Raw genomic sequence first — 25369 nt, forward strand, 5'->3', positions numbered from 1 at the left:
ACGCGATGTCTGAATTTGATTCCACGTTCATCATAAAAGGCATGTAATAAACGTTACTGAGAGACGACCTTCGTAATCCAGATTTTGACTTTAGAATCAACCAATCCAGTCTGAGCTCAGTGTTTTATGAAGTCAGTGTAGGTTACTTTAGTGCAAGTGGCACCTTGAAACCCTGCCTTTAAACAAATGTGTTACATGACCTGATATGTAAATGGAGCTACTGACAAGATAACTGTGGGGTCCTGTTGGGGGCATAATTGAGCACAATGCAACATACCTCTAACTCTTTGTTGAAATCCCAGTTAGATAATGTCCTCTTATTGACAATTTTAATTGTAGAGAAAAAATGACCCAGTGGATCATAAAGATCTAACCAAGATGGTCTTTTGGTTTTTCAGGTGCTGGCATATTGTCAAAAGAATTCTGACATACAATATATATTCTAAAATTTAAAAATACTACTTTTGCAAATTTGATTCATTACATTGCACTGATGCCAGATGTGGCAATTGAAATTTTTAAATAGTGAAAGGTTTATCAACTGAGGGCTGTACTAAAAGAGGATCATTTGCAAAAGTGTTCTAATTTTAATGCCTGAAAGTGATGAGATTGTGAATTAATGCAAAAGGTGGAGAATTCCAATGGGGCAAGCTACTTGAGTCCCAAGAGAAAGTTTAAAGTTTATTTATTAGCGTCACAAGTAGGCTTTCATTAACACTGCAGTGAAGCTACTGTGAAAGTCCCCGAATGAATGGAGACTTCAGTAATCTCTACTGCAGTTATATTTGTGTCTTGATTACATTTGCATGGACTATATATAGTCTCTATTTAGATAGAGTTGTCTACTTAAAATGGCCATCAGAAATCAGAATTGCTCTGTGCTTCACACATTTGAAAAGTCAATGTCTGTCTCTGGTGTAATGATTTGATAAAATGTAAGATAATTAAAATGGTTACTGCAGTAATATGTTTAGAGTCCAACCTGACAGCATCAGAAATATTATGGTTGTCTTATATAATCCTATTGATTTTGTTAAATAAGCCAATAAATTTGTTCTATTGCATGTTCTTCATCCTGTTGGGGATATACCCAGATCATTGATTTTGTCGGCCATGCTGCTCTATATTCACTGTAAACCAACATGATGCGTGTTATTATCAATTTCCCAGTATGTTGCGATGTAAATTTACCAATGGATAATTGGGAAGTACAAGGATCTAGCTTGTGACATTAGTCACCTCCCATGTTTGCAGCAAATTTCATTATGCAGAAGATTTTGTTTTCTTTATTCTTTCATGAGATGTGGGCATTGCTAGCAAGGCCGGCATTTGTTACCCATCCCTAATTGACCTTGAACTCAGTCGTTTGCTAAGCCATCACCAAAAACGTTTAAGAATCATCCACAATTCTGTGGACCTGGGGTTACATATAGACCAGGCTAGGTAACGATTTCCTTCACTAAAGGACATGAGTGAAGCAGATAGGTTTTTACAACTATCACCATTACTGAGACCAGCTTTACCTTGCAGATTTGTTAATTGAATTTAAATTCTACCAGCTATCATGGTGGGATTTGAACCTATGTCCTCAGAGGATTAGCCTGGATCTCTGGATTACCAGTCCAGTAACATTACTGCCATGCCACCATCTTCCCACATTTTATTATCTTAGGTATGCAAAGTATTTTGTCAACATCTACTTCCATTTTTTTTTCTCAATAATTGTAGCTTGCAACACTACTTGTAAAAATGGAAATGTGATCTATAGAGTTTCCCCCCCCCACCCCCTCGTCCAGTAGCATTTCAATTCCATGATCTTTCAGGTGTTTTGTCCATTAACCAGCAATTGAATTATTTATGCGTTTTGTTCACAAGCATGTTAACATTTTGTCTGTAACTCCATAGATCGTTGTGGACTGGTTAGAGAGTATTGCCAAGGATGAAGCAGGAAATTTTGCAGAGAACATTGAATTTTATGCGAAGTCTGTATATTGGTAAGAACCAGAAGTGTTTTTGTGCAGGAGAGTGTGTAGAAGGGAAGAAAATTAGATCGTTAGAAAAGTCAAGATCATTGTTTCAGCGTTGTTTGCTAATTGAATATTTGTAACCATCTCCTCTCATTTATTCTTTTATGCTAACTTCTGATGTTTAAAGTACATTTTCAAATACATTCCCCATAATGTCAACCATCATCTGATGGAGGGCTATTGCATAGTATTGACAGCACAGAACTAGACCATTCAACGCAACAGGTTCATGTCAGGGTTTTTACTCCTCATGAGCCTGGGAGAATAAGCCACAGTGGAATATTTTCAGTAGTAAGTTAACTTCCTCTCTCCTGTGCAGAGATGCAAACAACATCTGCCTTGTCCATTGAAGTTTTACCAACTTAGCTAAAGTCACGTGCAATGGAGGCCATTTCAACAATATTGGTTCAAGTGCATACCAATCATTGTTCAGGCTAGACCTCTCATTTCTTGGATTGTATAGTTGGGAAGGAGAAGTATTCCGCTCAAGTAATAGTTCCCACAAACAAATAGGTGTCTGTGGGGGAGAGTTGACCATCTTGGAGAATGATCTATTTTGGAAAATAGTACACTGTTAAATAGCCTTTAAGTTAATAAATGCAGAGAAATCAATGGAGGGACATTGTTCATTAAGTAAAATGCTTTGTCATAGTGCTTGCTATGTGTTTTCTGAACTCCATTATTTTTAACTTGTAGGGAAAATACACTGCATGTGTTAAAACAACGGCGCTTGGGTATCTCTGGATTTTCAAGACAACTTGTAACTGAGCTGGTAATACAATTTTATTCTGTCTTTGCTGAAATTAGATCCACAGAATTTTAATGGAATAACTTTATTCTTATTAATCTTTTGCTTGTCTTGATAAACAGGAATTGATGTAATGAGCTGAACAACATTTTCCAACATGCTCTGAGTGGACCAATGAATTGGGAAATAGCAATTTTTACTGCTGCTAAGCCTGTTTGAAATTTATGATGACTGAGATAAAAACAAAATTCTGACGATACTGTTCTTTCCATTTTCCCCAAGGATCCAGATGCTCCTATCAGACAAAAAATGCCTCTTGCAGATTTGGATAGGGAAGATGACGCCAGGTTTATGAAATATCTCTTTGCACTTATACGAGCTGGGATGACTGATGAGGTAAAACTGTCCTCCTATATCAGCATGCACCTCACAAATACAAATGTATACACTGATTGTGGAAAAAAATGCATCTACTTAGTAAATAATGTAACACCCCTTAGGCTCAGAGATTGTGCAAACGGTGTGGTCAGGCTTGGAGAGCTGCGACTCTGGAAGGCTGGAAATTGTACCATGATCCAAATCTTAATGGTGGTAAGTATACTATTCGAGAATGTTAACTATTATTTACTCAAGTGGATACAAATCGCTGTTTGAATTGTTGAAATTGGTATTTGGTCTAATTTCAGGAGCAATTCTTGAACCTGTCGAGGGGAACCCAAACAGAGGTGTTTGGAAGGCTTGTTGTTGGAGGATGGCTGAAGATGTAAGCTAAGTGTTAAAAGCATTAGAAATTAAGTATTTTTTTAAAAAATCTTGTGATCAGCATTAAACCCCCAACTTTCTTAAAAGAAATCTAGTAGCTGCTTTAAAGAAATACAATAATGTATTTCACTAAATTAAAAATATTAATTTTGTGCAAGGGAAAGCTAAAACCACTTTGCAATTAAAATTGGAACTTTAATTTGTAGTTTATAACATCCAAGGTATTAGAATTTCCAATCAGAATAATGTAATTTTCTGTCTGAAATTTTAATTCAAACTGATTCATATCTTTGGATCCACAATGTTTTGTTCAGAATTAACACGTGGGTCATAATTGATTTGATTTATTATTGTCACATGTATTAGTATACAGTGAAAAGCATTGTTTCTTGCGTGCTATACAGACAAAGCATACTGTACATAGGGAAGGAAAGGAGAGTGTGGAATGTAGTGTTAGAGTCATAGTTAGGGTGTAGAGAAAGATCAACTTAATGCGAGGTAGGTCCATTCAAAGGTCTTATGGCAGTAGTTCTTGAGTCAGTTGATACGTGTCCTCAGACTTTTGTATCTTTTTCCCGACACAAGAAGGTGGAAGAGAGTATGTCCGGGGTGCGTGGGGTATTTAATTATGCTGGCTGCTTTTCCAAGGCAGCGTGAAGTGCAGACTATGTCAATGGGTGGGAGGCTGGTATGAGTGATGGACTGGACTTCATTCATGACCCTTTGTAGTTTTTTGCGGTCTTGGGCAGAGCAGGAGCCATACTAAGCTATGATAACAACCAGAAAGAATGCTTTCTGTGGTGCATCTGTAAAAGTTGGTGAGAATCATAGCGGAAATGCCAAATTTCCTTAGTCTCCTGAGAAAGTAGAAGAGTTGGTGGGCTTTCTTAACTATAGTGTCTGCATGGAGGGACCAGGACAGATTGTTGGTGATTCAAACCTCTTGAAGCTCTTGACCATTTCTACTTCGTCCCCATTAATGTAGACAGGGGCATGTTCTCCACTACGCGTCCTGAAGGAGATGACTATCTCCTTCATTTTGTTGACATTGAGGGAGAGATTATTGTCGTCTCACCAGTTCACCAGATCCTCTGTCACATTCCTGTACTCTGTCTCGTTATTGTATGAGATCCGACCCACTACAGTGGTGTCACCAGCAAACTTAAATATCAATTTGGCGGGGAATTTGGCCACACAGCCATAGGTGTATAAGGAGTATAGTAAGGGGCTGAGGGCACAGCCTTGTAGGGCACCAGTGTTGAGGATGCTCGTGGAGGAGGTGTTGTTGCCTATCCCTACTGATTGTGATCTGGGGTATGAAATTCCAGATCCAGTCGCAGAGGGAGGAGCTGAGCCCCAGGCCACGGAGTTTGGAGATGGTTTTGGGGGAATGATGGTGTTGAAGGCTGAGCTGTAGAGTCCAATTAATTTAAAGTGATCAATTGCTCTTCTATCAGTTAATTCCTTATACAGTCCAAGCTTGAATAACTTTGGCTGAGATTTATGCTTTATTGGGCTGCACCAAATTTGTTCTTTAATATAAATTTATGCACAGTTGGTAATTATAAATCGATGAAAGGAGTTATAACCATGTTTAAAACGGTGAAGTTAAGTAATTTGTTTTTGAAAGTGTGCTGTGCTCTGAACAAAATCACTGCCGTGCTGTTGATCAGTTTAATTTATAATGTCTCACACGGGAAGGATGATTGTTCCTTTCTTGCAGTATACTAGGGGCCGCATGCCCTTGTGCAAATATCAGAGAGCAGTAACCACGAGGGCATATTGTGCTATAGTAGTGTTATTTTGTGTTGAATCCACTTTGTACCTTGCTGTTCTCCACTCCACTTGCTGGTTAGTCATTCTTTCCATTATTGAACCAACTGGCATCAGTGCTATGTTGAATTTATTTATGGGAGGAAATGAGCAAAGTGTATACGGTAGGCTCTAACTTCCTCCCTTTGTAAAAGCTTGGAAGAGCAAGCAATTCAATAGACATCTTGGAATTTAAAGTAGACTTTTTATTTTGACATTAAATTGTTTATCGATGGTATTAAATTTAATTAAAGTACACTGTGCTTAACTTGTAATATTGAATTTGGGGAGAAGATCATTTTATTAAAAACTCACATGGGCCTTTATATTAATAAGAAAACCAAACATTGTTTAAACAATTCAAGGTTAATATTTTCAATAATGTAGATGTGAATTCAAAAATTTGATTTTCTAGGAACAGTTTAACAGATATGAGCGAGCGATCTACGCAGCCTTAAGTGGAAATCTCAAACAGGTAAAATGTGCAAAATTTAAGGTTCTGCCCTTATAGATCCCAGTTCTTAAGAGAATCCTTATAGAAAATACAGAACAATGTTCAAATATTTGTGTCCCTGCAATGTTACAATAATTTATTTATATTGTAGCTCCTTTCGGTGTGTGATACTTGGGAAGACTGTGTTTGGGCATACTTCAGGGTGATGGTGGACAGTCTTGTAGAACAAGAAATTCGTGCATTAAGCACTCCTGTACGTGAATTGGAAGAGTTACCTAAAGAGTACACTGAAGCAAAGTAAGTATAAACTCAAAAGCATTTCTTTCTCATTTGTTTTACTTGGAGCCTTCTTGCATACGAGCATACAAATTAGAATTCTTTAGATCAAGTAAACGCAAATCCTGTTTTGTACATTTCAGTTGGACACTAGAGGCAATATTTGAGGAGCTGCAGGCAACAGACAAAAAGGTAGGAGAAAACATGAGATTAAATGTTCTTTTCCTGTATGTTTTAAAATAGTTTTAGTTTGAAATTTGCAGAAGCTAAGTCTTTATGAAAGTATCTCTCATTTTCTGACTAGCACTGTCCAAGTAAGTTGTGAAATGCAATTTGATCAGGTTTTCTTTCATTGTGAAATGGTACCCCACAGCTTATTTTTCAAAGCAGAAGTTTACAATTTTATATTTGACCTTTTTTTCTAGCATTTTTAATATTAAAAAATGTGCTAAACGAAAGGAAAATAGTTAGTTGCTCTACTAAATGAGACATTAGGAATGACTGAAACCTTACTGAAAGGAATTGGTCTAGAAGAGGCTTTTTTAAAAAAGTGGTAAGAGTTTTAAGAAGGAAATTCTAAAGTGTTGGACCGTGGCAGTTGTGAGCTGTACTGGCTTGCAGCGCAGGATCCCGGAATGGAAACCTGGCTCAGAGACTATAACTTTTTTTTATCAAACATGGAGGAAGCAGAGTCACAGGGCCGCTAATTAGTTTTTACCAATAAAAGAAAACATTTGTTAAACATGAAAGAAATGGATTATAATACAATATTCCTTTACTCTCCCTTAACTTAAATACATACAGGTTTTAAAACTAACATGGATGACAAAGTACATTTGAAGTTCCAATGTTAGCACACAAGTTTGTGGTTTATGAATTCTTCCTCAGAATTTCCCCAGATAATTTTCATAGGCTTGTTTTCACTTCACTTTTAGCAGTAATTCCTGTTAGGATTTTGAACCGCTTTTGGTTTCCTCTGCCTCGACTGGCTTACTATTTCTTCTCAATGTCATTTGCTTGTAACTTTCAAGTCCCAGCTTCATAATAGAATTACTTCAAAACTTTCAGTTGCCTCCGAAAGTCTCCTCCCAACTATAAATGTAATTATATAGAATGGCTTCTTTAACTCAAGGCTCTTGATTCTCTCTTTGATTTTTTTCTGGAGCATACCTTAGTTTCTATTCATTTAGCTTCAATATTCTGAGGTCTATTTTCTATCACCGTTCTCTGGGTCTGTTGAGCTCGTTTTCTTGAGGTTTACTCCATTTTTGCAACCTTTCTCAACCAGCTCCCTCTCCGCCCTCAAAAACATCTGCCACACATTTGTTATACTTAAGAACACGAGAGTGCTCCAACACCAACCTTTCTCTCGGATTTCTAAACTTGTTGCTGGGGCAAATTGCTTTGGACTTCAGCAGGAACTGAAGTTAACTCCTAAATAGCCAAGCATTTTTTCAACATGTAATCTATCCACAGCTCCCCTCCAAGCACCAAAATATTAAACCTATAATGTTTTGCCCATCCAAATATAAATCCCATAAATCTATCTTTGGGTTTCTTAACACTACCTAATTTTGAATAATGCATGTATATATATTATATATATATATATATATATATATAATTTGAATAAGATTGGCATCAAAGGTGACGCAGCATTAAATGGTGGTATCAAGTGTTTAGATGTGCCTAAGTGATATTTATGTGAATGGTAAAACTAGTTTTTTTTGTATTGTAGCAAGTGTTGGAGGAGAATAAAGCTCACTACCATGTCATTCAGAAATTTATAATCTTGGGAGACATTGATGGTGAGTTTTTGTTTAAAGTAGATTGAGTGGAAGTATGTGTATGGATGCATATATTCTGTAAATATATTATTATGCAAATTTAATATGATGATTTGTCCAGTGGCATGATGGCACAGTGGTTAGCACTGCTGTCTCACAGCGCCAGGAACCCGAGTTCGATTCCAGCCTTGGGTGACTGTCTGTGTGGAGTTTGCACATTCTCCCCATGTCTGCATGGGTTTCCTCCAGGTGGTCCGGTTTCCTTCCACAGTCCAAAGATGTGAAGTTTAGATGGATTAGCCATGCTAAATTGTCCCCCAGTGTCCCAAAATTAGCGAGGTAAATGGGATTACAGGGATGGGGTGGGCCTGGGTAAGATATTTTGTCAGAGAATTGGTGCAGACTCAATGGACCGAATGGCCTCCATCTGCACTTTAGGGATTCTATGATCTGATGCAATTATTTTGTGGAAAATAGGTCTAATGGACGAATTTCAAGATTGGCTAGCAAAATGCAGAGCTCTCCTTCCAGCACATCTCCTTCGATTTATGACTCATCTTGTGTTGTTCTTGTGGAATTTGGGCATACAGACAAAGGTAAAGCTGTTTATTGCATCCTAATGTTGCTCTGTGAAAGAAGTTTCTTATGAGAGTATTTGTACATAAGCGTGTCTAAATTGAAAACTACATTTCAATTTATTTTGATTTTAAATTCCATGAAGCTTAGAATTAGATTTAAGATGAATTCCATCTGGGTAGTTGAGCACTAAACTGACAGTGAATACCACTCCCTTTCTTTGGTTTTTCATCAAACAGCCTGACCAAGAGTTAATGAAATTCATTCTGAGAATGAAAAGTTTGAGTAATGAATGGGTATGTTACTAGAAAATAAAAAGAGCTCATGTCAACGCCAATGATCTCTGTTCTTCTCAAATTAAGTGAAAGAGTTGAAAATGTAGCTGTTATCCTGGAACAAACAAGGGGCACCGTTTAAGGAAGACCTTCTTCCTCTTTCATATCCCGCTGGAAGTGGAAAACTGTCCCTTTCCTCTTGATTGCTCCTTACCCAAACACATTATAATCTACTATAGCAGATCTTCATGAATTAATGCTTTACGTTTTTCAGGAGGACGTTTGTATGGATATTCTCAAAACTTATATAGAGGTAAGATAATTAAATTAACTTTTTTCCAGATAACACTACAATATTTCAGCTTTTTGTATTAATGTACCTGCTGATTTATAAATGTCTCAATTTGACAAATTATTTTAATGATTTTGCATGGGAGCAGTCACACCGTAGTGATGTTTATTGACATGTGTTCTGTCTTTTTGCCTCCATGCAAGGCAAATTTAGCACATTATCGAAAATGTTTTTCCAAATGAAGTAATGCAGACAGAAAATACATTAATTTTTTTTCTTAAGTCAATTTATAAAAGGAATGCACAATGGCCTACAAGGTAATAGTTATTTATTTTGCTGTTGTAGTTAAAAGCAACTTATTTGCCTTCCTGGAAATGTAGCACAATGTGCTTTATTAAATAGTGGATAGGTGGATGTCTTCGGAAACATCATTAATTTTGAATGTTGTCTTTTACAGCTTCTAATCAAAGCTAAGTACATACCTTTAATAGCATTTTATGTAAGTCACTTGCCCCTGGAGATGGCTATCGCTCAATATTCTGCATTTTTGGAGACTGTCACAGAGACCGAACAACGGAAACTATGTCTAGATCTGGCAAGAGAGGCTGGTAAGGAGAGATTCTAATTTATATTATCCTGTAATATTTAGTTCACGTCAGAAGGATGCAATCTGACTCAAATGGATGAGTGAGTTTTTTTGGGTAAAATATTGCATTCACAAATTTCAAAGAATTATTGAGAATCATGAAACCAAAAGTACATTACCGAACTATGCTGGATCAGTACTATGCAATTTCACTTTCAAGATTGAGCTTCTGTATTAGCAAAATCTTATAAAGAGGTCTACTGCATTTATCTTGGCCTAGCATTGAATGGAGTTCTTGTGTATTGGTTTTTGGAATGAAACCTTCGTCTTGACTCATTTAAGATCAATAGCCTGGCATTTCTTGAAAAATTGCCTCAGAACAATGACATCATGTTGATTTTTGGCTCAACAAGATGGAAGAAATTGGGCTGAAGAAGGGTCATCTAGACTCAAAATGTTGACTCTATTCTCTCTCCACAGATGCTGTCAGACTTGCTGAGATTTTCCAACATTTTCTGTTTTTGTTTCAAATTCCAGCATCCACAGCATTTTGCTTTTATTTTGTGTAAATAATCTGTGCCTGTTTTATACTGCATCCTGATTTCCTCTAACTTACGTATCTGATCCTGCAAATTGTCCACTAACACACTGCCACTCAATAATATTACTCTGTCCTAGTGCAAGAATGTCTCTCTCAAATTTCTATAATTAATGTTAGTTCTTAACTGTAAATTTAGCCTAAAACCTTATGCGCAACAGGACACAGAGTCATATCTCAAGTTTTATGGCTTTCTTTATCTGGTGTGTTTTTAAAAATATTTCCTCACTGAAACTTAAAATGTATTTTCTGTATCTTCGTGGCATCAGAATGATTAGCATTAAAATGTAAATGCATCCATGATTATATTAAACATGTTGCACCTAATATGCTTAAATAGAGTCAAACTCTTTTTTTCCATCATGGAGAGGGGCATGGAAAGAATATAGGAGAGAAACAGATTGCAGTTACAGCATTTTTTATTATTGCAGGATATTGTCCAGGGCTTCACAATTGATGAATTACTTTAATCAGGTCACTGTTGTAAGGCTGGAATACATAGCAACCAATTTATTCACAGCAAGGACCACAAACAGTAATGTGATCGATGAAAAATTGATTGGTGTTAGCTGATGTTGGTTGAGGAATAGTCATTGCTCAGAAAAGCTGTTCTACAGATTGTGCCATTTGTCTGAGAGGGCAAAAGGGACTTTGTATTAAAGTTTAGACTGAAAGATGATGCTTCTGTGGTGCTGCAGTGAAATGTCACCATAGATTGTGTTCATGTCTTTGAAGGGCAGATTGAAGTTTGCAAGCCAAGAACCTCTCACAAATATAGTGTTGAGTCTTGCACTTTCTTTGATTCCAATTATTTATGCTATTTAAAGTTAATTTTTACATTCTGCCTTATGAAATTTCAATATAATTTTGGTGTAGGTTAACTTGCTATGCCATTTCAGAAAATTCCAGATCAATATAAAAATGCTAAATCAGATGCTGTGTTTCAGGGAATAGAGAAGGTGTTTCTGAATTGAAGCACTAGATTTGTATTTTTCAAAGCATTTTACATAATTTCCGCGCCCCAGAGTGTTGTATCGGGGTGGGTGCCCCTTTGTAAGTTCTCAGATAAGGTTTGCACAGCAATTGCCCAGCAGCGCAAACTTCCCCTGGCCAATTGCCCTGCGATGGTTCTGGTTGGGTTGCACCAATAGTTAGCCAAAAAAGTTACAAGAATTAAAACCTCTTCTAATTTCTGAGTAACTATTGCATAGACCCACACCAACACCCACCCCTCCCATATATATATATATATATATATATATATATATACACACACACACACATTCCCCCTCCAATGCCCAAGGTGTCTCCCCCACCCTCCCTGGAGGACTTGACCCACCCCCCAATTAACTCTTCCTCCCATCTGTCGGCCAGGCCTGACTCACCTCCTTCCCACCAAGGCCTCGTTCCTCTCCTGCAATCCTACTTGTTTACGTTGTACACTTTCCTGGTCTTTGAACCTGCCTGTAAAATAAAAAAGTGGCTGTGGCTTCGGCTGCTGATTGCCACTCTGAGGAAGTCCAGGCCCATTGAAGTAATTGTTTGCTGTTGTTTTCAAAATAGTAGTTAAATGATTTATACCATTATGGTAATCTGCAAATGATGAATATGGTTTAAGTAGAGTTTTTTGAGAAAATGCCTGTAAGTACGTTCTTGGGGGAATATTTTTTAATTGGAATGTCTTTCCAAAATTATTTTGTAGACCTTGACGTACCAGCTGTGACCAAGTGTGTTGTAGAAAACATCCGGAAAAAGGATGCCGAAGAGTTTACTCACCATGACCTATCACCATCTCTGGATACTGCTACTACCAAAGTGAGTATAATTTTTTGCATGGGCCTGCTTAATGTTCACTGAAGAAACATCACCACCCTAATTTCATTTTAGCAAAAAATGATTACTGCAAGAACAAAATGGAATTTTGTGATGTGTTCCTTTCAAAAGTTGTGTATTTGTCTCCAACCTGTTCTGTTTGATATGGTTGTGTTAAATTGTGATTTATTTAATGAAAGATTCCAGCTACTGTTTGAGTTGTTAGTTTTTGAAATACTTTGCTTTAAAATATTGGCTTGTCTGCCACACAATGAATATTAAAGAAAAGTTTTAACAGAATAAAATTGAATGTTTTTTTAATTTTGTAAGCTGAGTCAAGTAATGGATAACTTTTACAGGAAGATCGTATGAAGATTAATGTAATTGAGTGGTTGGTGTTTGATCCTACACAAAGGGCTGAGGCACTGAAACAGAGCAATGCTATAATGAGGAAATTCTTGGGTATGTGGTTTTGTTTCATCTACACGTAGTTTTAAAAATTCAATAAACATTGCAATTGATTTTCTTTAAATTTGGTTTTGTTTTCATGCTCAGTGAAATTGAAGTAACCCATTGTTTGTTAGTTGCATATAGCTTGGTCATCATTTTGAGTTGTCGTTAATGGCCATGGGCATTCCTTGGCCTGGAACTTCAGCTGTGCAATGTCTTTTTTGCAGGCACGAAACAACCTGGAACCTTCCAATATGATTGGTCACTCATCACAAGCTAGTCATGTGTTACATGTCATATTGGTGTAGGCAGATGCCCTAGCATCAGTAGTGTGTTATCCACATTTAGCCAACATCAGAATGTTATTGAAATTGCAGAGTCTTTTTTTTTAAATAATGTGCAACATGGCAATACTAGCCACAGGCTGACTTTGTGCAGCAAAACATAGTGTTTGCAATCAGGCAAACCAACATGCTTGCTTGAATGTGGGGCTTGGAGGAGCAAGAATGTTCTTTCTCACCCTACCTCATGAAAATACTGTAAACCTAGCCTGATAACCCACCCTTTCTCAAAGGCTGCTGTGAATCAGTAATGGCCTGATCTGCAGTCACAATTCACTAGCTGCTATATGCAGCTCGTTGACTCTATTGAAATGAGGTTGATAGCTCACCAGCCCTCGGCATTTGCAAAATTCCATTATGTTCATCCCTGCGGCCTTGAGCAAGTTATAGTTATAATGTAGATGAATGAAAAGACTGCTTGGGGTGTTCCCACGGTGAGATATTTTCCCTATTATTTGCATGTATTGTATTTGTAGAAAGTATCGTGTATTGAAACATGTACAATAATACCAGCTAGTAAGTAGGGTGTCTCCTTTCACTTTGTCTTCCTATGCAGGCCTTTTTTGTCATATGCTTTTCAGATGTTCTGTTATTGATTAAGTCTATTACATTTTATCTTTGGTATGTTTTATATTTTTACTTTTGAATAGTTAACAATCTTTTGAGTAGTTAATTTGATAAGACTGCTGAAATATAACTGCAGATTATCGGTATATGCATAGTTAACATTTAGGATGTTAATAGCAATATTACTAACATTAGAGATAAAAAATGATTGAAATCACCTTTAATCATTCTGAAATAGTTTCTCAAGTGGTTTGGATGAAAAAATCCCATCAGTTCATTTTATTTCATTTGTTTAATGTCAATTACTGTCTTCTAGTTGTTACGGTAACTAGCTGTCCCTTAATTTAGTGTGCTGCATCCACCTTTCTTAGCACCTTGTTCCAGCTGTTGATCACTCTGTGTGAAGAAGTACTTTGTGAAGTTTGTTATAATTTGTTTGTGCCTGTAACTGAAAATAATATTTCAGATTTATTTATTCCATTTGATATTCAATATTCTCTAAGAATATATATTTGATTTGGAGGCTGAGTTCCCCTTACCCTGTCACATCATAGCTTGCAGGTGTGGGGCCAGAAAGAGGTAATGCAAATGATTCCTCATGTAAAATGAACTAAGTAATGGGTAAATATAACATGTATTCTGTAATTTAAATGCTGTAATTTTGTTTTCTAGCTTCTAAGAAACATGAAGCAGCTAAAGAGGTGTTCAGCAAAATTCCGCAAGATTCTATAGCTGAGGTGTACGCGAGCTGGGATGATTATGGGATGGATTTCATGCCACCAGCAGAGGAAGAAAATGCTATCCGGGAACATTTGTGCATAAGGGCTTATCTGGTAAGGTTGCGGGAGATAATTCACAGACTTGCAATTTTAGCAGTGAAATCATGCTTGGCGGAATGCAGAACAGAAATATGGTCACATTGTTGGGTGCCCTAATCTTGCACTAGAATTATCCCTCCAATTTTGAATGAAGTTTGATGATAGACCATCTTTAGTTTAGAGTTATATGAATGTTTAATTGGCCAGCATCCCAAAGATAAAATTAATGATTTCAACCCATTAATGCAAAAAGAGACTGCCTGAAGGTTTTGCATTCTGATGAATGCTCCCTTGTACTTTGTTCTGTAGCTCAATTTTATAACGGCAAGTCAGCTATTTTACAAATGTAATGATTCAAAAATCTCTTGCCTGTGAAAGCGTCCATTTCACTTTCTTCTTTATTTGTACTGAAGAATGTTTTTATGTACTCTTAACCTTTTATTGTAACATTAAATTTTATAAATTATGCTCTTTTCCAGGAAGCTCATGAATCATTCAATAAGTGGTTTAAATGGATGCAATCTGCACCTCAGGAACCCACCATTCCCGTAGGCGCAAGTTTCACAGAGACAGTGGCTCATGAGCATAAACAGAAGAAGTTCCAGGTTCGAAGTATATACAGTTTCAGCTATTGGGATGTATGTTTTATTACACTTTTTTAAGATTAATGATATTTTTCCCTAAACAGAGTGATTATGAGAGATGGAGTGACGATTTGGATAGCCTCACCAGTGAAGTGAAAGAGAAGATCTGTAATGTCTTGCTTTTTGTGAATGGAGGATGGTTGGTTGACATCAGAGAGGTAAACTCGAAATGGAATATTTGTTGAGCATAAACATTCTGAATCACTTATCCAGTAAAGATCAAAAGGAAAAATGATGTTTATAGCATCTTTTGTGTCCTTAATTGTTTTACAACCAATGGATTATATTTCCAATACAGTAATTATGTTTAAAGCTAATTTGCATGCATCAAATGAATGACCGGGTAAGATTATTTTGGTTGGTAGTTGAGGAAGGTACAATGGCCAGGAGAATTTTCTGCTTTTCTACAGAGTGCGGTAGCATATTTTGTGTACCTGAACAGGCAGACAGAACTGGTGGTTAACGGCATCTCAGTGATGAATGAAAGAATCCATCTAGATTATCTTGTAGATTATGAGGCCTGAACATGTGGGTTGACTAAAAGGCAGGAGCTCTGCTAAGCTGACAATCCAATGTAGATAGAGGAATGGTGAAAGTGAATGTATTACACTTTGAATAAAAGGCTTTTTTTAAATAAAAGGTTGAATCCCTTTATATAGATGGTCATGGAAATATAGGATACATGGCTACTAATTTGAAGCTAGGGTCTTGAATCTAAACAAAGGAAATCATGAAGGGATGAGAGGCAAATTGGCTGTGGTAGATTGGAAAACTGCATTAAGTATAATTGTGGACAAGCAATGGCATTTAAAGAATTAATATATAGTTTACCACAAAGTATCATTCCTTTGAGGCACAGAAATCCAGCACTGGATCCACTATAGCTAACAAGAGAAGCTGAGCACTGTATTAGATCAAACGAAGAGGCTTATAAAATTGCCAAAACAGTAGTAACCCTGAGGATTGAGAGCAAACTGATAAAGAAAGGGAAAATGGAATTATGAAAATAAATTAGTGGGAAACACATAAACGGGCTGTTAGTAGTTGTGGAAAAATTTAAAAAGACAGATGTGGATCCATTAAAGACCGAGGCAGGAGAATTTATCATGAGGAGTAAGGAAGTGGCAGAGAAATTAAATGCTATGTACCGTGTCTTCACACGAAGATGCAGAAAACCTCCCAGCAATACTACTGAACCAAGAAACTGGTGATAATGAGGAACTGAAAGAAATTAGTATTAGTAAAAAGATAATACTGAAAAAATTCATGGTACTGAAAGTTGATAGATTCCCCTGATAATCAACATCCCCAGTTGTTGAAAGAGGTGGCTGTAGGGCTAGTGTTTGCATTGGTGATCATGTACCAAATTCTACATATTCTGGAATAGTTCCTGCAGATCGGACATAGCAAGTTTAATCCCACTAAGAAAGGTGGGATAGAGAAAACCAGATACAGACCTTTCGGCCCTAACATCAGTAATAGGAGAAGTGCTTGAATCTATTGTAAAGGATGCAAATTGCCTGCCTATTCCTCTTATTTCCTGTGTGTATGCAGGAGAGATGTGTTAATCATCGATAAGCTAAGTTGTCGAGTTCACTAATGATAATTGAATACCACAGCTGGCTAGCATGTGCTATGTTGATATAACAAGATCAATAGGTTTTCCTGCCAAGAAGTCTGATAAATTCCCTTGATTATAATTAGTGTTTTTATCATGATCAGCAACAACTTGTAAATAAATCAAATGATTTATCTCAAATGGCATCCCGTTCTTCTCAATAAATTAAGTGGAAGTTGGAATGGCTGACTTCTACATGACTCGCCATCTTGGCATGTTAAAAGTTGATAAAATTAATTTGATCAAGGAAGAATAAGGAGCAGCCATTACTATGGTGAAACCAAAATACTGAGGGTGCTGGATACTTGAAATAAAATCAATGTGTTGGAAAAATTCAACAGGTCTCGCAGCATCTGTGGAGAGAGAAGCAGAGTTAAGTTTTGAATCCAAAATGACTCTTCGGAACTGAAGAGAGGTAGAAATGTGATGGGATTTATGCAGCTGAAAAAGTGATGGGTGGAGGAGGGAGGGGGTGCATGTGGTGGTGTTGCGGGTGAAACAGATAGAGAAGATCAGGGATGGCCTCAAGGTTTGGGGAGATTAAATACCAAAGATGTAATGGAACGGAACGCAAAGGGGAGCGGTAATTGTAGTAAAGAAATAAAGCACAAGTCCAGAGTAGTTGGTAATAACAGAATAAAGGTCACCTTAGTCTGAAAGTAAAAACAAGATATAAACTGGCACTTGGCAAAAAAACCCACCTCCTTTACATTGGAGGGAGACCAAATGCAGGTTGAGTCTGCAAGGATGACCTTGGCCTTCTGGTTGCTTGCTGTTTCAGTTCACCTTCTTGCTCTCATGCTCACATTTCTGTCCTCATTCTGCTACAATATTCCAGCACAAGCTGGAGGAACAGTACCTCATCTTCCAATTAGGCACTTTACAGCCTTCTTGACTTAACATTAAGTTCAACAACTCCAGACTATGAACTCTCTCCTCCATTTTGATTTTTTTCTTTGCCATGGAGTGAGATGAGAAATTTAGGCTGGAATTCTCTGACCTTGCCCGTGGCTGGGATTCTCCGGTCCTGCTGCAATGAATGGAATTTTGGCTGAGTGCCAAATTTGCCATGCTTGCTGGCAGCAGTGGCAGGGCGAACAAGACTGGAGAATCCTGACCTTGTTAATTGTAAGGATGCTTCTCATCATTAAGGATATTCAGGAATGAGATGGAAGATTTTTGATCTTTCAGGAAATCAAGGAATATGGGGAGTGAGTCGGATAGTCGACTAAAGATCAGCTGTGATTGCGATGAATAGCAGAACACATTCAAGAGGCTGCATGATCTAGTCTTATTTCTTATGCTTTCATGTCACTTCCAAAATTGTTTTATTCCTTTGTTTAAATTTTTTTACATCTTTTTATCAAGTTGGTTTACTAATATATCATCCTGTTATCTACTTCTATGACACAATTCCAAAGATTTACACCCTGAGAATTAATAAATTTATCATCTCTCTCCTTGGCAAAGAAAACTAAATGGTGGACAGCGCTCATGGTCTGAAGTTTTTTTAACTCGGTGTTAATTCCAAAGGCTGTAAAATTAAGGGGCTAGTTTATCTTTCATCCTCCTGTTCTGATGAAATATTAACCTATTTTCTTTCTCCTTCAAATACTAACCAGTCCACTGTTTGTTTTTCCAGCATTTTTTGTTTTTATCTACATGGTGATTACTTTCTTTTGTAGCTCTTGTTGGTTCAACAGAATGAGGAAAATAGCTAAATTTCCCCCAGCATTCCAGATGAAATATTGTAATTAATCTGTGCCATTTTTATGAAATTTCTGAAGTTAACTGAGATGTTCACTGTGACACAGGATGCTGAAGAAGATGCTGAACGCACTCACCAATTGACTTTATTACGCCAGCTCTGCCTACCAATGATGTGCTTCTTACTTCACACAGTATTGCACAGCACTAAACAGTACCAGCAATGCTTAAAACTGGCCGATGTCATTGCATCAGAACAACACAAGCTTTATCAAGTAAGTTGCGTGCTGAGATTTGCTATCCATGTAGATTTTTTTGTTTAAAGCTGGTTTTATTTGTAGGATTCCTTAATAGATGATAAATGATTTGAATATGTTGTAAGTACAATATGTATCAGTTACATATTTAAAAATGCTATTCAAACCATTTATTGACATTGGCTGAAGCTTGCTGTTCCATAACCAATTTTAAAACATGTTTAGGAGTCCCTAAAACCTTTTGAAATATTTCATCCAATGGCTAAAATAATTTAGCACAATAACATGTGTGACTTTGGTGGACATGGTAGACCTGCCTAAGGGATCATTCACAATTGTATAAGTGATATATATGCTTTTAAAAGAACGTGCCTGGATGAGCTCTTCTGCAAAAGGTGATTATCAATAATGTGAACTTTAATGTTTAATTATTGTGCAGTTGATTTTGTAAATAATTTTTCTGACTTTAATGCTGTTTTGGAAATAACAGCGTTTCACTTATGATTCTAAAATGCCTGCAGCACAGAAGGCAACCATTCAGCCCATTGCATTTGTGCTGTCTCTCTGAAGCACCCTGTAACCCTGCAAATTCTTTTGCTTCAGCTATTTATCTAATTTGCTTTTGAAAGCCACAATTGAATCTGCCTACATCACATATTCAGACAATGCATTCCAGATCCTAACTTCGCAGCAAAGACCTTGTCACAGGAAATCTTCCCACCTCCACTATGCACAGCACCCCCCCCCGCCCACACTGCCCCAACAACCTCCCTCACTTTGTGTCAGAAAATGATGCACATTGGAAAGGGAACTAAAAGAGTTAAAATAGCTCTTTAAGAAGCGGGAAAAAAATGAAAACACGAATACAGTTATGGCTATCACTAATATCAATAATATTGTGTTCAATGAAAATGGACTTCTGCTCTCTTTTAGTTCTGAAATCCTTGACTTCTGATGTTGCTATGATGGTGAATGTAAAATGTGTTGTGAAGATTTTATGCTGAATGCAATTAAGTTTGATTTAACAATTTGCTTTTGCCTTTCTTTTAATACAACAGGTATTTTCCAAAGAGGAAATGACAAAATTTTTACGGTTGCTGAGAGAGTCGTCAATCATGCTATTGGATCAAAATCTTGATCCCTTGGGATATGAATTACAGCCCTAGTGAATATCTGTGAAAGGCTATGATTCTACCAATATGCAGGCTTCCTCAAGAACAATTCCCTCTTCCCTAATTTCTGTTTTGGAAGCCTGCAGTTTATTTAGCGGGAAGATTGAGATACTTTGATTTGCAATTTTATTGGAAGTTTGTAATTTTTTGTACAAAAATCTTTTTCAACCTTAAAACAGTATGTCATCTGCATGATTTATATTTTATAATTATTACAATAAAGTGGAAAAGTTTCAAAGTGTTGTATTCATGGAATCATCCTTGTTCTTCTGTCATTAAAAAATATTCTGTGAATTCTAAGATCGCACTCATCCCATACATTGAACAAGTTGGCAAATCAGTAAGATGCAATTTGATAATTCTATTAATGCCAATATTATTCAGCTTTCTATTTATCTAAATTTTAAATTACTTTAATATAGTTATGCATGTTTATATCCAATTTTTTATTGAAGCATATGAAATAGTTTAAGTGCAGCAAAAGGTGCAATTTAGTTAACTACTCTTTTGGTCAAGATTTGCTTTTTAAAAAAAAGACATAATCCAGGTTGAAAGTTCTGTGCAGTACCAAAGGAGTGCTGCTTTGTTGGAGCTGCCATCTCTCGGTTAAAGTGCAATCTTGTCCAGCCTCACGGGTGGATGTAAAAGATTCCAAGGCATCATTCAAAGGACAACAGGAGAATAGTATATAAATTTACACTTCATTTGACCAACTGGTCTATGCCAGTGTTTATGTTACATAAATGCTTCTTCTGTCCTGGCATACATTTATTCTTCAACCAACATCGCTAAAATAGATGAAATGACAACTGATCTCTGTTATTTGTGGGGCCTTGCTGTGTGCAAATGCGCTGCTCCATTTCTTGGTTATTTCATTTCAGAAGTGTTTAGTTGGTTAAGAAGTACTTTAGAATGTCCTAAAGGCATCAAAAGCATTATCTAAATATATTTGTTCTTCGAAAATCTGAATTTTACTTTGTCTTGCTGCAATCTTGGTAAAGCGGTGTTCCTTGACATAAATTGATGTTCCATATCATTAACCAAAAGTCACAAAACAAATAGACTTAGTGTAGCATTCAAATGATTTTTTAAAACTTGTATCTGTTGAGGGGACAAATTACAAAACCGCATCCTGAAGGGATGTGGGGATTGCCTATCAAATAGCAGCCTGAGCATCAGACTATTTGGTCTCCCTCTAAGAGATGGTATGCAGTATGTCAGATTGGACGGCTGGAATTCTGCAGCCATTCACGCTGGCGGGGTTCTCCGGTCCTGCCGGCAGCGCAACCCCACCTGCGGTTTTCCCGCTGGCATGGGGTGACATCAATGGGAATTTCCATTGACAGCAGCGGGACCAGAGAAACCCGCCGCTAGCAAACAGTGCGCCAGCCCTCGCCAGAGGGAAACACACAGCTGGGAGGCTGGTGAATCTAGCCCAACATGTTTCGTAAGATAACGATGAAAAACTGATCATCTGACAAATCTAATGTTAAGGAATTAACTGAAGTCACTATTGAAAATTGACTTGGATTTTCCTCTTTTTTTAGCTACAAGTAGCCACATATATGTTGTATTGGAACCTGGTTGTTTTGCACATGCACTGGGATTAATTATGGATGCAATAACTGCTTTATATTGTAGGCACAGTAAGTTGTCTCACAACACCAGGTTAAAGTCCAACAGGTTTATTTGGAATCATAAACTTTCGGAGCGCTGCTCCTTCAGGTGAGTGGAGGTTAGTTCACAAGCACGACATATATAGGCAAAGACACAATTGCAAGATAATTACAGATTGGAATGTGAAGAATGGTTGGAATGCGAGTCTTTACAGGTACAAACGGTGTGCATGGAGAGAGGAATAACCACAGGTTAAAGAGGTGTGAATTGTTTCAAGCCAGGATTATATTGTAGGAAAGCATAGGTACTGTGGTTTTCAACATTAGTGGTAATGTATGCAAGAGAAATGTTTAAGTAATGGCTATAAAACAGGGAAGTCCATTGTCAAGTTGTCCGACTACACACTTCAACCAGATGAAATCGAAGTTCTCAGCCGAGGGCTTAATTTTTGCCCCACCACCAAAATAGACCCCATCAGTCTCGCAGCAGACACAGAGGAATTCATCAGGCGAATGAGGCTGAGGGAGTTCTTCCACAAACCCCAAGAGGCCAACAACGAACACAATGAGACAGCCAATGAACTGGAACAGCCGACAGAGAGATCCGCAGTGCATCCGAAGAGGAAAGAGTCGAATTGGACTCCTCCGGAAGGCCGCTGCCCTCGACTTGACATGTATGCCCAAGCCGTCAGGAGGTGCGTCAACACCAAATTCATCAGCCGCACTCACAAGACAGCCCCGAACATCACCCAAGCACAACGTAACGCCATCCACGCTCTCAAGACCAACCGCAACATTGTCATCAAACCAGCAGACAAAGGAGGGGCCATCGTCATACTGAACAGAACGGATTACTGCAAAGAAGTGTACCGACAACTCAACAACGAGGAACACTACAGACAGTTACCTGCAGATCCGACCAAAGAACACACCCGTCAACTCAACACTCTGATCAAGACCTTTGATCCGGACCTTCAGAACACCCTCCGTGCTCTCATCCCACGTACTCCCCGCGTTGGAGATCTCTACTGCCTCCCGAAGATACACAAGGCAAACACACCCGGCCGTCCCATCGTATCGGGTAATGGGACCCTGTGCGAGAACCTCTCCGGCTATGTCGAGGGCATCCTGAAACCCATTGTACAAAGAACCCCCAGCTTTTGTCGCGACACGACGGACTTCCTACAGAAACTCGGCACACATGGAGCAGTTGAACCAGGAGCGCTCCTCGTCACAATGGATGTCTCAGCACTCTACACCAGCATCCCCCATGACGATGGCATTGCTGCAACGGCCTCAGTGCTCAGCGCCAACAACTGCCAGTTTCCAGATGCAATTTTACATCTCATCCGCTTCATCCTGGACCACAATATCTTCACCTTCAACAACCAGTTCTTCATCCAGACACACGGAACAGCCATGGGGACCAAATTTGCACCTCAATATGCCAACATCTTCATGCACAGGTTCGAACAAGACTTCTTCACCGCACGGGACCTTCAACCGGTGCTATACACTAGATACATCGATGACATTTTCTTCCTTTGGACTCATGGTGAACAATCACTGAAACAACTCTATGATGACATCAACAAGTTCCATCCCACCATCAGGCTCACCATAGACTACTCTCCGGAATCGGTTGTATTCTTGGACACGCGCATCTCCATTAAGGACGGTCACCTCAGCACCTCACTGTACCGCAAGCCCACGGATAACCTCACGATGCTCCACTTCTCCAGCTTCCACCCTAAACACGTTAAAGAAGCCATCCCCTACGGACAAGCCCTCCGTATACACAGGATCTGCTCGGATGAGGAGGATCGCAACAGACACCTCCAGACGCTGAAAGATGCCCTCATAAGAACAGGATATGGCGCTAGACTCATTGATCAACAGTTCCAACGCGCCACAGCGAAAAACCGCACCGACCTCCTCAGAAGACAAACACGGGACACAGTGGACAGAGTACCCTTCGTTGTCCAGTACTTCCCCGGAGCGGAGAAGCTACGGCATCTCCTCCGGAGCCTTCAACATGTCATTGATGAAGACGAACATCTCGCCAAGGCCATCCCCACACCCCCACTTCTTGCCTTCAAACAACCGCACAACCTCAAACAGACCATTGTCCGCAGCAAACTACCCAGCCTTCAGGAGAACAGTGACCAAGACACCACACAACCCTGCCACAGCAACCTCTGCAAGACGTGCCGGATCATCGACACAGATGCCATCATCTCACGTGAGAACACCATCCACCAGGTACACGGTACATACTCTTGCAACTCGGCCAACGTTGTCTACCTGATACGCTGCAAGAAAGGATGTCCCGAGGCATGGTACATTGGGGAAACTATGCAGACGCTGCGACAACGGATGAATGAACACCGCTCGACAATCACCAGGCAAGACTGTTCTCTTCCTGTTGGGGAGCACTTCAGCGGTCACGGGCATTCGGCCTCTGATATTCGGGTAAGCGTTCTCCAAGGCGGCCTTCGCGACACACGACAGCGCAGAGTCGCGGAGCAGAAACTGATAGCCAGGTTCCGCACACACAAGGACGGCCTCAACCGGGATATTGGGTTTATGTCACACTATTTCACATAAATATTTCTGCTTTTTTCCTCCTGAGTCTTTATCATGTGATCCTAGAATCAGAATTTATGTCACACTATTTGTAACTCCCACAGTTGCGTGGACCTGCAGAGTTTCACTGGCTGTCTTGTCTGGAGACAATACACATCTTTTTAGCCTGTCTTGATGCTCTCTCCACTCCCATTGTTTTGTTTCTTAAAGACTGGATTAGTTGTAAGTATTCGCATTCCAACCATTATTCATGTAAATTGAGTCTGTGTCTTATAAGTTCTGTTTGTGAACAGAATTCCCACTCACCTGAAGAAGGGGCTTAGAGCCTCGAAAGCTTGTGTGGCTTTTGCTACCAAATAAACCTGTTGGACTTTAACCTGGTGTTGTTAAACTTCTTACTATAAAACAGACTTACAGACTCCTGAATGCAACAGGAGCTCAACTTGAGATTCCAGTTAGCTCTGCATTGTGCCAATGAATACTGGCTTCACATCTGTGGGTGCAGCTATCTCAGTATAACCTAAGTGAATTTGTTTATTACAATTGCAGGCATAGATTAGTGGAGCTGCTGCATAAATTAAAATCAATTTGCAACTGTTTCTCTGTCTCGTACTTTGATCAGTTTGTGTTACTCTACCTTAACTTTTTCTATCTTATTTCTAGAATATTTAGACTTACTTTATATCATTCTTGGGCAAGTCCCAACATCCAAACTTTTTGAATGTGTCTTAGTTTAGCCTCAAGATCTAGATAAACTAAGGGCAGAACCCTTAAGAGTACTGCTGGGCAGAGGGATCTGGGTGTACATGTACACAGGTCACTGAAAGTGGCAACACAGGTGGAGAAGGTAGTCAAGGCATATGGCATGCTTGCCTTCATCGGCCGGGGCATTGAGTTAAAAAATTGGCAAGTCATGTTGTATTCTTATAGAACCTTCGGCCGCACTTGGAATATAGTGTTCAATTCTGGTTGCCACACTACCAGAAAGATGTGGAGGCTTTGGAGAGCGTACAGAAAAGATTTACCAGGATGTTGCCTGGTATGGAGGGTATTAGCTACGAGGAGAGGTTAGAGAAACTTGGTTTGTTCTCACTGGAACGACGGAGGTTGAGGGGTGACCTGATAGAAGTCTACAAGATTATGAGGGGCATGGACAGAGTGGATAGTCAGAAGCTTTTTCCCAGGGTGGAAGAGTCAATTACTAGAGGGTATACGTTTAAGGTGCGAGGGGCAAGGTTTAAAGGAGACGTATGAGGCAAGTTTTTTTTACACAGAGGGTGGTGGGTGCCTGGAGCTCACTGCCAGGGGAGGTAGTGGAAGCAAATATGATGGTGAGTTTTAAGGGGCGTCTGGGCAAATACATGAATAGGATGGGTATAGAGGGATGTGGTCCCCAGACGGGTAGGGGGTGCATGGTTGATGCAGGCTTGGAGGGCCAAAGGGCCTGTTCCTGTGCTGTAATTTTCTTTGTTCTTTTGATAAGCTCAAGATAAACGTGAACTTTTATTCAGCAATACTGAGGAAAGAGATGGGATTTGGACTGGAGGTTGGTTGTATGGTAGCATTGGGAAATTCTGGATTTTGATAG

General features: G+C 38.8%; 2 protein-coding genes across 2 annotated transcripts in view; one reads left to right on the top strand and one right to left on the bottom strand.

Annotated features, from left to right (window-relative positions):
* nup107 (nucleoporin 107) overlaps positions 1-19879 on the top strand; it is a 42187-nt gene extending 22308 nt beyond the window's left edge. Inside the window, exons 10-28 of the mRNA XM_078219833.1 lie at positions 1906-1994; positions 2724-2799; positions 3058-3171; positions 3276-3366; positions 3462-3538; positions 5765-5824; positions 5955-6100; positions 6223-6271; positions 7818-7887; positions 8344-8462; positions 8992-9030; positions 9467-9617; positions 11896-12008; positions 12365-12467; positions 14036-14196; positions 14661-14786; positions 14870-14983; positions 18258-18425; positions 19466-19879. Coding sequence (XP_078075959.1) covers positions 1906-1994; positions 2724-2799; positions 3058-3171; positions 3276-3366; positions 3462-3538; positions 5765-5824; positions 5955-6100; positions 6223-6271; positions 7818-7887; positions 8344-8462; positions 8992-9030; positions 9467-9617; positions 11896-12008; positions 12365-12467; positions 14036-14196; positions 14661-14786; positions 14870-14983; positions 18258-18425; positions 19466-19573 — 1974 coding nt within the window. The 3' untranslated portion in view covers positions 19574-19879. The remainder of the gene's footprint in view (positions 1-1905; positions 1995-2723; positions 2800-3057; positions 3172-3275; positions 3367-3461; positions 3539-5764; positions 5825-5954; positions 6101-6222; positions 6272-7817; positions 7888-8343; positions 8463-8991; positions 9031-9466; positions 9618-11895; positions 12009-12364; positions 12468-14035; positions 14197-14660; positions 14787-14869; positions 14984-18257; positions 18426-19465) is intronic.
* The window catches only part of irak3 (interleukin-1 receptor-associated kinase 3), a 333490-nt gene that overhangs the window by 217410 nt on the left and 90711 nt on the right, over positions 1-25369 (bottom strand). The window lies entirely within an intron of this gene.

Source organism: Mustelus asterias, chromosome 9 (assembly GCF_964213995.1).
Source record: "Mustelus asterias chromosome 9, sMusAst1.hap1.1, whole genome shotgun sequence".
Lineage (NCBI taxonomy): Eukaryota > Metazoa > Chordata > Chondrichthyes > Carcharhiniformes > Triakidae > Mustelus > Mustelus asterias.